The sequence below is a fragment of the Paramisgurnus dabryanus genome, chromosome 18, assembly GCF_030506205.2.
Source record: "Paramisgurnus dabryanus chromosome 18, PD_genome_1.1, whole genome shotgun sequence".
Lineage (NCBI taxonomy): Eukaryota > Metazoa > Chordata > Actinopteri > Cypriniformes > Cobitidae > Paramisgurnus > Paramisgurnus dabryanus.
Genome location: NC_133354.1, coordinates 26,001,948 through 26,019,487, shown reverse-complemented (window position 1 = coordinate 26,019,487; position 17,540 = coordinate 26,001,948). Strand labels below are relative to the sequence as shown.

The window sequence follows — 17,540 nt, the reverse complement described above, 5'->3', positions numbered from 1 at the left end:
CTTTGATCCTTCACGTTTCCTGTCAAGGTTGAGGTCACATTTTTTCTTTTGGCTCTGCGGAGGTCCACAGATTGCCCTCCTCTGAATAATCTTCTTTCCTCTGGAGTTGTTATCTACAAGCCGCTGTTACACATAAGATGCAACTTTTAAGAGTTTTCCTTAAATACATCCCTGTGGCTCTTTCAAAACCTAATGAGCTGGTTTGCAGTCTACCAACTACATAGGCAGTTGTCTTCCAGGGCAATATATTATAAGGGTTTCCGGGTCTTAAAAATAAAGTCTTAAAGGGGACATTTCACTTTTTTAAGACGTAAAATAAATCTTTGGTGTCCCCAGAGTACATACGTGAAGTTCTAGCTCAAAGTACAGTATAGATAATTTATTATAGCATGTTAAAATTGCAGCTTTGTTGGTTTGAGCAAAAATCTGGTGTTTTGGGGTGTGTCCTTTTAAATGCAAATGAGCTGATCTCTGCACTAAATGGCAGTGCCATGGTTGGATAGTGCAGATTATGATGCGGCATTATCCCCCTCTGACATCACAGGGGGAGACAAATTTCAATGACTAAAGATAAAAAGGTCTTAAACAACACATGGGGGTGATTCTCACGAAATCCAGATTTAGAAGGTGTCCAGCATCAGAATTGTTAAAAAGCCCTTAAAGCCAATTTTGTTTTTTCACATATAAGATTAAGATCTGAAGTAACTATAACCATTATTTTTAGAGGATTTATCAAATATTTCCTATAGAATTATTTAAATTTTTTAGATTATCATTATCAAAAATGATCATTACCGAAACATGATATTACATTAAATATATGCATTTACAAACTCGTGTTCCGGTAATGAGAACTAAAAAGTTGTCTAGGTACTATGACAAACAAAATTTCAACTTTTATTTGGAGAGAAAAAATAAGAACTGCTTACCTGGTAGCCATCTTGAGTGTCACAGTCAATTATGTCCCTTACAACAATTTTTATGTTTTAAATGTTAGTTCCTTGAGTGCTTAAACAATGATTGAAAATTGTTTGGGAGGATGAGAAAATTGGTCTTGGACACATTTATATTCCTTATCGTTGTCTCTACATTTACCAATGATCACCAAATACTATTTTTAGATTATTTTATTATAAATATTTCCATGTCAAAGAACCGGGTGTGCCTCATAAGCCTTGAAAAGTGAAGCCTCTGGCTTTTTGATTGCCCCCTGGTGGCTGGCTGCAGTACAAGTCATAAACCCCGCCCTCTCCATTCAATTGAATGGGACTCTGCCCTAAATAAAAATATTATTTACACTTCCAATAAAAGTTTCCGAAATATGTTTTTGGGCCTTTCAAGTAGTTTTATCACGCTGGTATATGTTCAAGTCTTCATTATTGTGGTTAGTTTCATTTTAGCATGTAATTTGATGCAATTGAAACGGGGCGTGACGTTATGATTGGCGTGGTTGAATTGGTTGCGCGGGCGTTTGGGCGGAAGTTTGATACCGCTGCTCCGCCTCTGGCTCCACGGACGATTCCTTCTGCGCATGCCTTGGCTCCAAACTGACGTTTTTACCTAACATGGCGGCGACCGTGGTCGGACATTTTTGGCTTCAATTCATTACAATGGTGGGAGGCGACGTCGCGTCGTCCATCTTTTTTTACTTTCTATGCAAAGAACCCAAATCCAGTCATGGACACGTTGCGGTAATGAAAATTTTCCCTTTAAATGTGGAAAAAACAACAAAATTGATTTATATGATATCATTTGAAATCATGTGCAAAAAAGTAAATGAAATTTTTTTTGTAACTGTATGCTTCTTATTTTGATGCTCTTACTTTGCATTTACTTTTTTATCAAAATGTTTCATAACACCTCAAAAGTCTTATTTTCACCCGCGGACGTTTGCTCACTGGACTATAAAATTAGACTTCATTGTCATGATATAGGTCTTAAATTTGATTCATAACAGTTTTAAAAAGGTTATAATGAGTTTGTGAAACCTGCATAACCCTGTAATAACTAACAGGCAAATTCTTAAGAGACTTTTTTACTTATTTTTCAAAGCTTTTTGCCATGCACGATTTGCAGGTTTAATATCGGCAAAGGATAAATGCAATGCTAAATTGATCCTAGAGAGGTGCATAATAAAGCTGCTTATATCCTTTGAACGCTCTCTTGAAATGCTGTCTAGGATGGCATTAGGATTCGGGAAAGAGCCCTTGTTACAGTCAACAAACTGTGATCCCATGAGTGAATTTGTATTGCACTCACAGAGGTGTTAATTCAGTATAATACACCATTTAGCACTGGTGAGCATTCAGGCGAGACGTTCTGATCATTAGTGCTGTGATGCCGGCTCTTAATCCCTTCATTGAGATGGACAGGAGCTCGACGTGAAAGAGGATCTGATGGATCGCAGTCATCTTAATGCAGCGGCTGACCATCTCCCGCTTGGCACAAGATTTAAATTTGCTGTATTCATTTAGATACCTCAAGGATGACTTTGCGTTAACGGTGACAGGTGGATTAAAATCACTGGTTGATTACCGCTGTTACACTACTCTTTAGCTGTGATGGATGAAGGGGGACGGTTGCTGCCAGGCAGCTTTCTCCTGAGACACTTCAAAGCTGTTGACCAAGGATTGTTTATTCTTCCTGATTTTAATTTGGTTAATTCCATAAACATCCTCATCTTGGATGATATCATAACAAATGTAAAGTCTAAGACTGAATTATTACAGTAAATACATTACAATTATGGCCTTACATGTATTCACTAGAGAGTTAAGGTCATGTGGACAGCTACAAATGTTACAAAATCCCTTAGTGATGAACTGTTCCTTTAAATAGTTAACAACAACCATCTCCCATAATGCACTTTTCCTGATGCTATATTCAAGTCCAGTGGCTTATTATTGCAAGTTTCCCAAATGAATGTTGTCTTAATAAATGATAAAAAATGTTCTCGTTGTTGTCGTCTATTGCTAATGTGCTTTTGTGTATTAGTGTACAAGTATATACTCACTAAATGACTTGCCCTTACAGGACCCGTGTGAGGACAAACGGCATAAAGACATCTGGTCTAAAGAGAAGACCTGTGATCGCTTCCCCAAGCTGCTTATCATTGGGCCTCAGAAGACCGGTAAGTGATGTGCGCTCACTACACATCATCATGTTTCAAGCATGTGTGCGCTTGCGCCATCTAGCTGTAATAGTCAGACCTAGATTCAGCTTGAAGACAACTTTAAAACAAATCTCCAGCCTTTTAAAGTCATATAATAGGACAAACAGACCTCATATTTTCAGAAAATACACTATATAGGTGCATTTTGCATGTGTATTTTTAGTGGTCCATGCAACAAAGCTCATTTGTTTATTGTTGTAGGTTGTATATTATCATCTATCGGCACAACCCTATTGTAAAGGTTTATAAACTACAGACACTATCAGACAATGTTAACTTGTGGGGATTTTTGTCTATGAGTCAAAGCAGCAGCAGAAAGAAAGAATGAGGGAAAAATATATCCATATTTGCATATATCCATATTTACACAAAATTGCAAACAAAACAACTAAATGTCGTCTTTAGGCATCAGTCAGTATTTTTAGTGTGACCTCTCTCAACAAGCTATGTTTTGTGTATCTCTAAACAGTGAATCTAGTTTGTCTATTACCTTTTATAGTCATTGTAGTTAAATAAAAATAAAATAATGAAGCCAATGTAACTGCAACAGCGCTGGACACCTGAAGTAATTTTAGCTTTTCCACAGTGCCCATGCATTTTAAATTCAAATTCAAAATGGTTTGTCGTTCATCAGTTGGAAAAATATCAGTCAGCAAGTAATCCCAACGATATTGTTCTTTAAATGGCGCTATTCCATTGCATAGTACCCCACGGTTTGGTTTGGGTCAGCTTACTTTTGTGAGCTTTTCCACTGGGTGCAGTACGTAGTACCCAATACTTTTTTTAGTACCACATCCGTCGGGTTTCCAAGAGACCCGAGCTGATACCAAAACGTGACGCGAAAACACGGTAGATCACTGATTGGTCTGAGAGAATCGTCACTACCAGCGTCATCACTAAAATGTAAAAGATTATCTTTACCTTCGTGCTAGCTTGCGCTGTCTCGAGCAAACATGTTGTCAACTGTGTTCTGCTATAAGTTCCCAAACTCCCTTTTAGCGATGAAAAACATCCACAAGTTGAGAATCAGCAACACCTTCCATTTTTTTTCCAGACTTGCAGTTTGTGGCGGCACATTTGCATATTATACTTAAATGCAACTTAAATGAGGCTCAGCAGAGCATGTCGACTGACGCCACGGGCTTTGTACAGAAACTGTCATGTGAAACAGAGGTTGTGATAAACGCGATGTGCAAACATCTATTTGTGGTGGTCAATTTTAATTTTGTGGCGGGCTGAGAAATAATTAATGTATGGGAATTTTAAACGACTCTCTCACTTGTAGGATGTCACAGCACAAATATAACGACACACCTATAATCCCTCCCACTCCGAAGTGTTACTTAACTCAATGGAAAAGCTAACCAAGCCAAAGTGAGGTGAGCTGACCCGCCTGACCCAAACCAAACCGTGGGGTACTATGCGATGAAAAAGCCTAATGCCGCGTTTACACCAGCCGCGGTAGAGGCAGCAAGCGCGGATGATTTACATGTTAAGTCAATGCAAAGATGCGATTAGGCATCCTGCGTCGCGGTACACGCAGATGGTGCGGAAGGCGCGGTACTGAGCGTTGCCGCGTGAAACGCGCAAGTTCAAAAATCTGAACTTCGGCAGATTTCTGCCCCGTGTTAACCAATCAGGACCTTGCTGTAGGAGTGACGTGATTACAGGAAGCAAGTGGAGTGGCGGAGTCTCAGTGGAGTCGCAGAAGCCCCTCCCATGACGCAAATTTCCGCGTGAATTTCTCGAATGACTAGAATTTCACGCGCGGCTTTCACACGAGAATGAAGCGAGTGAATTCAAATGTTCAAGCTTCCAACTACGCGCAAATAGCGTGTTTTTCCCGCCTCTACCGCGGCTGGTGTAAACGCATGGTAATAGTTGTGGCGTGAACGGCATAGAGCAGCTGCACTAATGTATGGTATGTGGAAAATAATGTGTTTTTTTACATAAACCACGCAAACACATTGCAATACACCAAATACATAAACAAACATGTTTTTTTTTGGAAAACAAATATGATGGAATTCAATGGGTACTTCCATAATATTTGTTTTTCTACTATGGAAGTCAATGGTTACAATCAGCTGTGTGTTTACCATCATTCATCAAAATATCTTCTTTTGTGTTCATCAGAAAAAATAAATTCATACAGGTTTAAAACAACATGGGGATGAGAAAATGATGACTCTATTTTATTTTTTAGTGAACTGTACCTTTAAGGGGCTTTAACATTGTGATTTTATGCTGAGGAGGAGTGATTATTAATCTCAACGGCCAGTCTGCGAGACTAGCAGTTTTTTTTTATGTACGGGCTCCTCGGTCAATGTGAATTTCAGTTTTACAGCTCTGACTAATTAAACTTCTAAAAGATGTCTTCAGGGAGCAATAGCTAACTGTAAGTGTTGGTAGTAAAATGGCTGGGTTAATCTTCTCAATAAAAGCTGGATTAGGGGTTGGGCCTTCGAGTGACTTTATTTATTTATTAACATTATGACTTGAGCCTTTAGGGCTTGTGTATCAGTTAGCGGTATCTTTTTAGTGAATTTTACACCTCTTCAATTGCATCTTTCATTTGAGATGTGGCTTTTGTGTCCTTAACTGTTTCATAGTCATTTTTTCATATTCAGTTTCTTGACAGCAGTCAGAACAATGCATGCAAAAACAACAAAAACGTACCGTACTGGATAGTTTAAAGTAATAGTTCACACAAAAATTAAAAATAAATCTTTCACTCTGTTGTTACCTTCTTACAAAACTTGACAGATAAAGGTATCCAATTAAATAGCATTGCAACGTCCTGTATGACACAATTTCAGAGAAATGTGCTTGGATATTTTGAGATGACTTTGGTGATACCCATGTTATTTAATTCTTAACATAATTTTTACTGTAGATATTGTCAGTCTTTCTTAATATTCATCCAAAATGCTTGTTATGGTCCAGTCAATGTGTAACATGATGTTTATATTGGCTGCGTTTCAAATCTCTAGAATTGCATTTTGAAGGCAGCATTCGAGGCATTAAGGCGTCTGAATCCAATGTTTAATCGTTTTATCCCACAATTCTATTCGTGGGCGGGCCTGGGGAATGTGATTGGTCGAGCCTGGTTGAGTTAGAAAAAATAAAATGGCGGCAAAGAAAGCAGCTGGAGCACAAATTTAGTGTAAATAAGGTTATATTTTCAGTGTTTAAAGCACAAACAACACTATTAAAGGGATTGTTTATTACAATATGAAAAATGTATCATAAATCACCCCGTGTCATTCCAAACCCAGACCTGCCAACCTGTACGCATTTTGCGCAGCAGGTACGCATTTTGACCTCAAAGTACGCTGGTGCGATTTGTCACTCTAAACTACGCAAATCCTGGTGAAGCCTCTGCCGCGCGGTACTCAAAAAAGCAAAAGAAAAAAATGTGTCCAATCATGGGACAGAGTCGTATGGCCCATCAATAACAAGAGAAACTTGTGTGATCCCTTCCACTTTCTGACTTTTGAGTCAAAACCTCTGACCCCCTAAGGTAAACGGGTCGGGATGAATGAGGAAAGTTGAAACACCGAATTAGCCTAATCCTGTGAAGTCGACTGTCTCGCAGGCTCCTTTCATAATGTGCACTTGACCACAAGATGCGCTAACATTAATTCTGATTTATAAATGAGCGCTTACAAAAAGTTACCATAATTTTACCATGTACCATTTGCGCCGATTCTACTGGTGCATTCTCACACTCATATCTGCGAGAGAGCATCCAGTTTTGGTCAAATTAAAACATGAAAGTTTACTCTCAGTATCATCCAAGCAGGGTGGATTGAATGCTCTCTGCAATAATGTGGCCGCAACACATGCATAAACGTAATTGGCTGGCTCACACTAGGTATAATGCGATCTGTTTGGCTGACGTACGGATTGGTGCTTGAAAAGTTGAGAAATGCCTTTTGCGGTTAAATTGTTTAAAATCACTTAAGTGTTAACCTTTGAAGCACGTGCAAATGATCAACTTTCACCCCATTTAAATTTGCATATTAATCCGCGAATCGCATGCGAGCCGAACCGTGGGGTCGTGATCTGTACCGTGATCTGTACAGATCACGGATCAACTGCGATCCGTTACCACTAATTAGCATTAAAAAACAAAACTTGAGAAAATTGGTAGCCTACAATATTTCCCTCTTATGATTGACCATTAGAGACTTGGGCTTGAGTAAGTTAGGCTAGTTGCTGGTGGCAAACTTCTCATTTCTCCGATGAGTCAATGACGTCCGGAAGTGAACTTCAACGAGTCATATTGCACAGAAATCTTGTCAAAGAACGAAAAAAAATAACCGTATTAACCGGTTACCATTATTTAAAATAACGATACTTTTCTGGAATATATTTTTTGAAAGTTTCTGGTTTCGTTTCTGTTCCTTGAAAAACATCAAAAGTCTCTGGTTTTCGTACCATGAACCGGTTCAAAGCCTTGGCGTTTACGCTTACGGCCCGTGTGAATGTACTAGTACCCTAATTGCTCCACGGGCGCTGTGATATCTGCCCAGTGATCCCGGGTGTGTTTGTGTACACTACTCACTGTGATAGGTCACATTTTGAGTATGCGTTGCCTACTTGACAAGCGTGTCACTTTCACTTCACTTTAAGATTGTAGACGAATACGAAAAAGCTATATTAACGGGAATGAAAAAATGCTAAGCTAGCTCCAGTGAGATATGTTTTCAGTAATTCTGTGTGTTGACTCATTGCTGTCTGATCTTCATTTAGGAACTACTGCCCTCTACCTGTTCCTCGGCATGCATCCCGATCTGACCAGCAATTACCCCAGCAAAGAGACCTTTGAGGAAATTCAGTTCTTCAATGGCCGAAACTACCACAGGGGCATTGACTGGTGTGTGGCTCTTCATATCTCTCTCCCTTTGCCTTCTCTCTTAGTAACGTTTTGTTGCTCGGCTGTGATCTCTTCTTGATTTAAAGACTTTATAAGATCTTATAAAAGTGTGAAAGATGATGTTTTGCTTTAATTCAGTTCGATTCAGCTTTAGTTAGATAGCGATACATATCAAGACGAGTATATTAAGTTAAAACATCTCAGAAACCTAAAACAAAAACATTAACGACTAACATTAAAATGTAGAAAGAGAACGTCGTCTGTTTATATTTTGACTAGCAGTAGCAAGGACTGTGACATGATATGAAGGCTATTGGATGCCACTGGATTGTGTTCCACCCCAAATAATGCGTCAGTGCAGGAAAGTAAACTCTCCTCATCATGCAATTTCATGGGGGTTTAAAAGTCCAATAGCTCTTATTAACGGCTGTGAAGTACAGAGATTTTGAAAGCATGGCAAGCTTTGATGCTAATACTATTAGAAGACATGGAGGTTAATGTTCCCTTGAGAGAAAGGCATTATGGGTCATTTTAAAACAAAGCAAACTAGTTCAAATTGTCTCTCTCGCATCCTGTGTCTTTCTTTTGATAGTTGTTAACATGAGATATTTAATTCAACAGAGAAACTGTGCTATAAACATGTTTTTCACAGATGTCGACACCACACGTGTCTGCCATGTTGCCTTTATTAAATTTTCCATTCCCTTTGGATTTCCTCTTGTTTGTGTTAAACAGAAATGAATGTCATGCTAACTGTTTTTATTGTGTGTGTGGTCTTTTATTGTACATTTGTTAGGTACATGGAGTATTTCCCTTTACCGTCCAACACTAGTTCCGATTTCTACTTTGAGAAAAGCGCCAACTACTTTGACTCGGAGGTCGCGGCCCGGCGAGCAGCTGCCCTTTTGCCCAAAGCCAAGATCATCACCATTCTGATCAACCCAGCTGACAGAGCCTATTCCTGGTATCAGGTCAGTCTCAAAGTTCTCATGTGTCATCGTCGGGGTTAAATAAAGCCACCATTCGTGCTCCAGACTGTAGATGCGATCTGCAATGTGGTGCTGGGGATTTTTCTAGTGTGAAGAATGTAATTCTGTATGGGTTTGATAATTAAAAAACTGCAGAGGTGTAGATTATAGCCCCTTTAGGATTGCAGAATGACACCACTTCTGTATCTGAATTTTACACTTCTGTAGTTTTGTCATTTTCTTTTTAATCAAGGTTTCATTAGTAGTTTAAGATGGTCATTTAGTTTCACATAACAATTTTCACCCTGAATGTTACAAATTAAAACTTTTATGTAACTTATTTTTTTTAATAAGTTACATAAACTTAGTTTTCAGTCAGCTTTTCTGAACACTCCCACGTCTTCCATTGGTTGGACAAACAGTCCTGCTTCAAACGTACATCAGCATTGCAGTGTCAGGTGGTTTGCATGATAAAATCAAAAGGCAACCTTCCCATCTCTGTGATGAAGCCAACACAGAAGTGACTTAAACTGCAATTCATTGACAAACCGTTGGATGCTGGCTTCATTCCCCTTTTTAAAATGCCTCAAGTTTACAGCCTGGTACAAAAGGTATTTTTGGTCTATATAGCTTTGCTATATAGAAACAAATGGTCGATTATTTGCTAAAACGCATGTGCAGGTTATTTTTGCACTTTTTCCACGAGTCCGAGGTGCTTTCAAATTCATGCAAACCGTAGAGTTCCATTGCAACCGAGCTCAGACCACCTTCTTCATGTAGTCCCGGGTTGGTTACCAGCTTCACGTGACAGCTTTCACATTACACGTTTTTTATGTGAGCAGTGCCCGGTATCGCACTTAACTGCCAGTGTGAAAACAGCCAGAGAAATAATGTGCAAGTACTCTAGACCAGGGATGGGCAGCTTCGGTCCTGGAGGGCCGGTGTCCTACAGAGTTTAGCTCCAACCATAAATTAAAATACTTGGGGCAGCCAATTAAGGTCTTACTAGGCATACTAGAAACTTTTAGGCAGGTGTGCTGAGGCAACTTGGAGCTAAACTCTGCAGGACATCGGCCCTCCAGGACCGAAGTTGCCCATCCCTGCTCTAGACAGTCACAGTGTTTAAACTTTTATTGGAAAATGAACCGAATACCCGAAAATTACGAAAGGCATAATAATAATTTGTCTTTGCGTATTAACTCTTTCCCCGCCATTATCTGGTTAATTAAGAGAAAACACTTCTCTACCAATGTCGAGTTTTTACGACTATGCACGTTTCTGCTATTATCCACCAGATGGTGCTCTTCTTACCTAACTTATAAAACACTGAAGCATCCACTGTTTTAAAAACTGTAAGAACTCTGTGTATGAGGTGATAAAAAGAGAACAAATAAAGATAGGATGAAAAGCAGAGGGTCTGTTCTTTCATTTAATGTATTGTATGTTAATATATTTAAATACATTTTTCTTGAAGGCATTCAACTTTTGTGAAAATCATAAAAATATTGTCGCTGGCTGGCAACTTAAAAAAAAAATGCTAGCATTTTAGAACATCTTACACACCTTTTAAACCTACACTGGGGTGCATTTCCCAAACCATTGTGTTCGTTGTTACCATTGAACTCTATTGGTAACGACAGAATTTGCGATTATAGTCGCTTTCGGGAAATGCACCCCTGGTTTGCAGAAAGAGAGGAAAGACCTTCAGCTTGGTCTTCTTTATGAAATGTTAATGAGAACAGATTCCAATGTCAGAATGGAAGAGATCAAAATTAAAATTATAAAATAAAAGATAAATAAATGTAAACAGGAAAAGATAAAAAATCACAGAATTTTAACATTTACACAGTTAAACTTAGGGTTAACTGTTTTACCCACTCTGTCATTAAAATATTTTGTATGTAAATCATCTCATCTCTCTCTCTCTCTTGCTCTCTCTCTCTCTCTCTCTCTCTCCAGGCTTTGTATATATCTGATTTGGGGGTGGGAGTTTTGCATGATTTGCAGTCTTTTTAAATAGTGTATTTGTTGTCATTGCTGTCTTTCAGCACCAGAGGGCTCATGATGATCCTGTGGCTCAGAAATACACATTCCATGATGTCATAACAGCTGGCCGGGACACTCCCATCAAACTGAGGGTCCTCCAGAGTCGCTGTCTGGTGCCCGGCCTGTACGCCACACACTTACAGCGCTGGCTTACACACTATCACCCCAGCCAGGTATCAACCTGTTTTTTAACATGTTTTCATAATGTCCGAAAAGTCTGCATCAGTCACTAAAGGGTTATTTTTTTGAGCCAGTCCCAGGCTAGCTAAATTCATTTTTTGTAATTTACAGTTTTCTGCATAAAATCTTCCTATATAATGTAAAGAGCATTTTGTGAAAATACAACCTTGATATCTTTCATATTGACCAAGTAAGATCCATTGTGAAATCAATTAATGAAATCAACTTCGCAATATAACATTCTACATTACAAAACTCTGTGTAAACATACCAGATTTAAATTTTTCATTTCTGTATATGTGAAGACTAAGATTTAATTTCAGATGACATATAAACTAAGATAATCTCGTGTGTCCTTAGATCCTGGTCCTGGATGGACAGATGCTGAGGACAGAGCCTTCTTCAGTGATGGACAAAATCCAAAAGTTTCTAGCCCTGACAAACATACTCAACTACCACAAGATCCTCACGTAAGCACCCCGTCCCCAAGCACCACGAGTTTCCCATTTCTTTTTAATGACTGACAATTAAGAGTCTTCGTCGGCATTAACAAGCAATGTATTATTGAGCACCTGAGGTGTGATACAGTCGCTTTGAAGTCTCATCTTACTTTTTAATTACCTGCTTTTTCACATGCACACTTGCTCCTGACTTCATCCATCTATTCTCTCTATATGTGCTCAATTTTTTTGTATGCACTCACATAATCTCATAAGCAATAACATCTGTGAGCCACATGTCCCGATAGCCAATGAAGTAGGTTGTCCTGTCCTGTCTCTCTGAAGGCTTCGCTGTGCACCATCTGTCTGTTATTTTCTCTTTTGATCAGGCTGATGTAGAAACATTTCCAGCTTTTCCTTATTCCTCCATTTTTTTTTCCTACTGCAGGTTTGATCCCAAGAAGGGCTTCTGGTGCCAGCTGGTCGACGGTGGGAAGACCAAATGCCTGGGGAAGAGTAAGGGGAGGAGATATCCTGACATGGATGTTGATGTGAGTCATTTACTATGAAATTGGAATTAAAGACGGTTTTTGATCCGGTCAACGCTTATTAAAAAAAATACAAATGCTCCGTTATAAGAGCATTGCGCAAAAGCAAAAAATAAAAAAGTTGTGGGTTTGATTCCCAAGAAACACGCATACTAATAAAATACTAATTTTGTATAAAAGCATCTGCCAAATATATTAATATTTATACCTGGAGATGAATATCAGCACTGCTATGCTTCACACGTAATCAATAATGTTGACAATAGCACAGTTATGTACAGCAGTACCCTAAACAAGAAGTTAGAGACAACAGTTAATACCCAATAACTTGCATTGTAAACACAATATGGCCAGGGTTTTTTTATCTATCTATGCCATTTTTTGTATTAGTTACCCCAGGTTCATTTCAACAGATTTATTTTAAGGAAGGGCCTGGAGCATCAGTTAAGTGTCTTTTAAAAGTGCATGATAAGGAATGGGCTCATTCGGATGCTGAGGACCTTGATGTTACCTTGAGGCTTTCTGGCAGACATATCAGAGTTAATGAGGGGTGAATGAACAGACGCCTGGTTCTGCAGACGCAGTGGGAGTAGCGGCACTCCTGAGAGAAAGAGCTGTAGAGCAAGCAGGACACTGTCATTACAGACACACACAGCAGCGGACGCGGGTTCATGACCCTTTTTAAGCCAGAGGCATGTGGAATAATATCCCGTCAAAAAATGTTTAACTGTTCAGCAGAGGATTTGACCTATTTTGCATTGTAGATATTTGTATTTTTGGGATTCGTATGCACTGGGTGGACGCTTTTATTCAAAGTGACTTACAGGGCATTCATTGTATACATTTTATCTGCATGCTTGTTTCCTGGGAATTTGTCAAATAATTGATCATACTTGATGAAAAGTATTTTTCATAATTAATGAGTATAATTGTGTGTCCATGTCATTTGTAGCAAAAAAAAAACAACATATTGGTTGCTTTTATTGTTCTGTATACAGTTTATTTACCCAACATAATACAGTAGTATTTAATATGGGCTAGATTTAGTATTGTTACCAATAATATTTCATTTCAATATATGATTTTTAATTTTTGCACATTGCTATGGTTAAATCTTAGGCTGGATTTATAATGCAAATCTTGATGCCCAATTCCGATTTCTTGCCTGTATCCGATATTTATGCCCCACTTATATACGTTAAAAGTGACTCGTATCCGATATCTGCATTTACACTAAACGCTTGGCAAAACAGTTAAAGGTAGACATATACTGACCCAGAACAGCTTACACCACTGAGTTCTCATTGGTAGTCGCTCCCAAATTTCATAATTTGCATAAAGTTAAACTTTTCTCAACTTTGTCGCACAACTGGACATGCCCCATCCAGTCACCAACAGTCACTGTCGCTCGTGTCGCCGGAAGTCGCCAAGCTTCTGTTGAAATCAATGAGATTGCGTCGCTCTGCTACTGCTAGTCGCTGCTAGTCTAAATGCAGCTTTAGAGTCTATTCAGTTTAAGCTTGACATTTTCATAGCTGTAACCAGATGTTTAGATGCAAACTGTGTCCTAACCAGATACAACAGGAGAAAACGGTAAGCGATAAATGCTGTATCATGCATGCAAATCTAAAGGTGCATTCACACCAGCCGCGGTAGAGGCGTCAAAAACGCGCTATTCACGTGTAGTGAGCGCTTCAACATTTTGTTAACTAGCTTCATTGCTTGAAATTCTAATAATTCAAGACATTTATGTGGAAATTCGCATTATGGGAGGGGCTTCTGAGACTCCGCTCGCTTTCTGTAATCATGTCACTACTACAGCAAGGTCCTGATTGATTAACGCGGCGCAGAAATCCGCCAAAGTTCAGATTGTTCAACTCCCGCATTTCCCGTGGCAACGCTCAATTTGTGTGAAATGCGCCATCCGCACTAATGTTCCGCGCCATTCGTGCCGCAGGATGCCTTTTTTTCACGTATTTGCATTGACTTGACATGAAAATCACTCTCGTTTGCCGTCTTAACTGTGTCTGGTGTGAACGCCCAGTAAGATTGTGTCCTAATCAATCTCAACAACAATACAGCGTTTTTGACTTACCTTCTCTTTCTGAAGCGTCAGAGAATTCTTATCTGTGCAAGATCCTGTTCCACATAAATATGTATTATACATCAAATATGATCTGATTGGCTGATTGCTTTCAGTGTGGAATTGTTGGAATGTCATCACATTGCACCTGTTCATGGCACAGTTTTACATCTATGCATAAAAATAAGTGTTACATACTGACCCCATCCTTTTCCTCCACAGTCTCGGAACTTCCTGAGAGAGTATTACCATGAGCACAACATTGAGCTCTCCAAGCTGCTGTACAAAATGGGCCAGCCGCTGCCTAGCTGGCTCCGAGAGGAACTGCTCCACAGTAGGTAGCCTCAGCTGGGGGGTGGGGACACACCTGTCAGACTCAAACACCCCAACTTTTGAGGGGACTCACCTTCTTGTCCACCCCGTCAGCCGCCGGCCACACGGTTGGTCAAGTCTCCTCCAGCGACCTTGCGGAACTTCAGTTCAGGGGACTGAGCTTCTAAAGGGCAAGATATGGAGATGTAGAGAAAATGCACTCGGGTGCACTTGTGGTTCTGTTCCGTTTTGGAGAACAGTGAGGTGCCCAAGACATAACCTTGGGGTACACCCACCACAACAAACTGACACGGGATCACGATGGGAGGCTTCAGAAAGACATTCTACTACTTCCCTGATGTGTTGAACAACTAGGGAGCTCTGTCATTATGTTTAAACTGGACACGCGAATGGGAGAGGAGGGCATTTAGAAGTGACGGAGCTGTAGATGCACGTTAATCATCGTTGTAGACAATACTCAAGTCAGTAACTGATAAACAAGTGCCAGGGTGGAAAAAGTCAGACTTTTTGTTAGTTAAATGTTTTTTTAACACTCATTTCATGTGTTGCACAACACAAGGCCTTCGGCCTTGTAGTTTCATTCTTCTTTTTTCTGTAGGCTATTAAGTCCATTCATTACAGCTGCACACCCTCCAGGCTTAAAATGTGACTTTTAAAGGTGAAATTTCATTACGATGTATTTATGGCTATTAATTTCAAATCCACAGGACAGCTTAATAATGTGTGATTAATTGTGGTACTAAAACACAGATAAGCTACATCCATAATAAATGTGACTGTAAATATAAAACTGTAAAGTGCGGGGTATGCCTTCGGCCCGTGTGCAGCAACTGCCTTAATTCAACTATCAATTACGGTTAAATTCACAAAAGTATACAGTGGATGGTTAAGACCGGCCTCGAGGGGCCTGATCTTTTAATATTAATTAAACGATGAATGTCGAGAATTGGACCCTTGTGTTATTTTGGCATTATATCCCAAATCTCACTGGAGCGATAAGTAGTTTTGTCAGTAAGGTTATTGCCATTTTAATGATTTGTAAAACTCGCCTGCCAATAGCAGTCTTTTATCCTTTTATTGAATGTTTTACCCATTTACCCCTAATTTTTATGTGATTGTTTAGCATCTTATTACTTTGCATTCAGGATTGTCATCAGAATGTGTTTAGGAATGTATTGCCTCCACCGTTTAAATGGCCATTATGACTCTGTGCTCTGAAGTAGGAACTGTTGATTGCTATTGGACTGACTGTATGAATTACACTCATGAATGTAAGTGAGGAAGCTGTATAATAGACATGATGCAGGCGGGGCAGTCCGCGGAGAGCCCCATAACCCGGTCCTGGGGCTGAATTAAACCACTGCTTTAATGGATTTTATTTCTGAAGACTTGCTGCTGAAATGAGAAGTCATGAAACGAGCACAAACCTCATTTTATGTATAGCATCAAATTAATTGGATTTCGTTTTTGTTCTTTGAAAAGTTTCGTGCACTTTTTTCTGTACTTCCACGCTCGATTAATTCCGAGCTCATGTCAAACTAACAGCTGTGTGAACTATACGTTCATCCAAAGAGGCCATTAATTGTCTTTTTTTAATTTTAATCCCCCTAAAGGTAGTGTCTGTAACTAAAGCCTAACAATAACCGACATTGGCTTCCATTTGAAAGACTATGTCTAGGATTTTACAATAATGTGTGAGTTCTGCGGCACCAATAGAAAGCGCAGTTCGATCTCGAATTGCCCTGGTAGGTCTTGTTTTAGGAGGGGGACATTTGGGTGAGGGTCACGTGCTGTACGCACAGTTTCGCAATATTACAAATAGAGAGCGGACGATATCAGAGAGCGTTTATTTTCTATAATACAGATCGTATTTGTAAAAACTGTACAGCCTGTCGTTTTCTTCATCGACCTGGAAGTATGATGCTTGAGAAGCACAAAATTTGTGTTGCTGACCGGAAAAAACATTTCAATGCATTTCTCTTGTGGGAAGGATATCACTACACTCTAATATTTTGCCATCAGACTTTAGACATTGACATTTGTATTACCAGTACCTTTTACAAATCGTTTTTTGGGTCTTGGTTTAAATGTAAGTAGTTTACATCTGTCTACGGTACAAAACCTTACATGCTGCTCACGGATTAGTCATATAATCACATGTAATATTCTACTTTTCCATTATAATTTAGTCCTATCCCTTGTTGAAATCTAATAATGCAATATATTGTGTTTCCTGGTAGAATGGGAAGTTTCGCACCAAGCACAACTTATGTTTAAATAAAATGTCAGTCGCAGTGTACAGAATCAGTTTATTATGAATGAATGGAACAGAGAGAATATTAAATATTGTTATGTTTTTTTTATATTTTGACAACACGGAGATGTGCAGAGGGGTCCCCATGATTTTCACACTGCCAATATTGTGCTTTCTGTATCATAATGTAGGACATCAATAGATAGAATAAAATAACTAAGGAAATAATCATCTGGACTGTACAATCAAACCTACCGTTGTTAATATTTTTTATTGTTGGTAGCCAATATTTTTGTGATTAATTTGCAAATAAAGAAACCACTGTCTTTCTAGTTCTCGGTGTCTGCTTTTTATGTTATACGTATACAGCTGTGGATAAAAATATTAGCGATTTTGGTAAATATGAGCGAAGAATGCCGTGAAAATAATTCTACAATTTTTCTCATTTTGAGTTTTAATTCAATATCACAAAACGATCATGTTATATTCAAGTTAAACAAGTGAAAGTGTGTGGGGGGATTATACAAATAAATAAAAGTTTTTCTCTAATACACACTGGACACATTTATTGGCCCCCTTAGAAATTTTTATTAGAGGTATATTCCTGTTGTTATCAACATTTTCTTAGTAAACC

The 17,540-nt window shown here is 39.0% G+C and overlaps 1 protein-coding gene across 5 annotated transcripts in view; it reads left to right on the top strand.

Moving 5' to 3' along the window:
• The window catches only part of ndst1b (N-deacetylase/N-sulfotransferase (heparan glucosaminyl) 1b), a 107,062-nt gene extending 89,824 nt beyond the window's left edge, over window positions 1-17,238 (top strand). For all 5 annotated transcript variants that reach the window (XM_065287502.2, XM_065287503.2, XM_065287504.1 and 2 more), the window contains 7 exons: window positions 3,034-3,130; window positions 7,931-8,054; window positions 8,851-9,025; window positions 11,071-11,241; window positions 11,609-11,718; window positions 12,137-12,239; window positions 14,542-17,238. In XM_065287502.2, the coding sequence (XP_065143574.1) occupies window positions 3,034-3,130; window positions 7,931-8,054; window positions 8,851-9,025; window positions 11,071-11,241; window positions 11,609-11,718; window positions 12,137-12,239; window positions 14,542-14,661 (900 nt within the window). In that variant the 3' untranslated portion in view covers window positions 14,662-17,238. The remainder of the gene's footprint in view (window positions 1-3,033; window positions 3,131-7,930; window positions 8,055-8,850; window positions 9,026-11,070; window positions 11,242-11,608; window positions 11,719-12,136; window positions 12,240-14,541) is intronic.
• The last annotated feature ends 302 nt before the right edge of the window (window positions 17,239-17,540 follow it).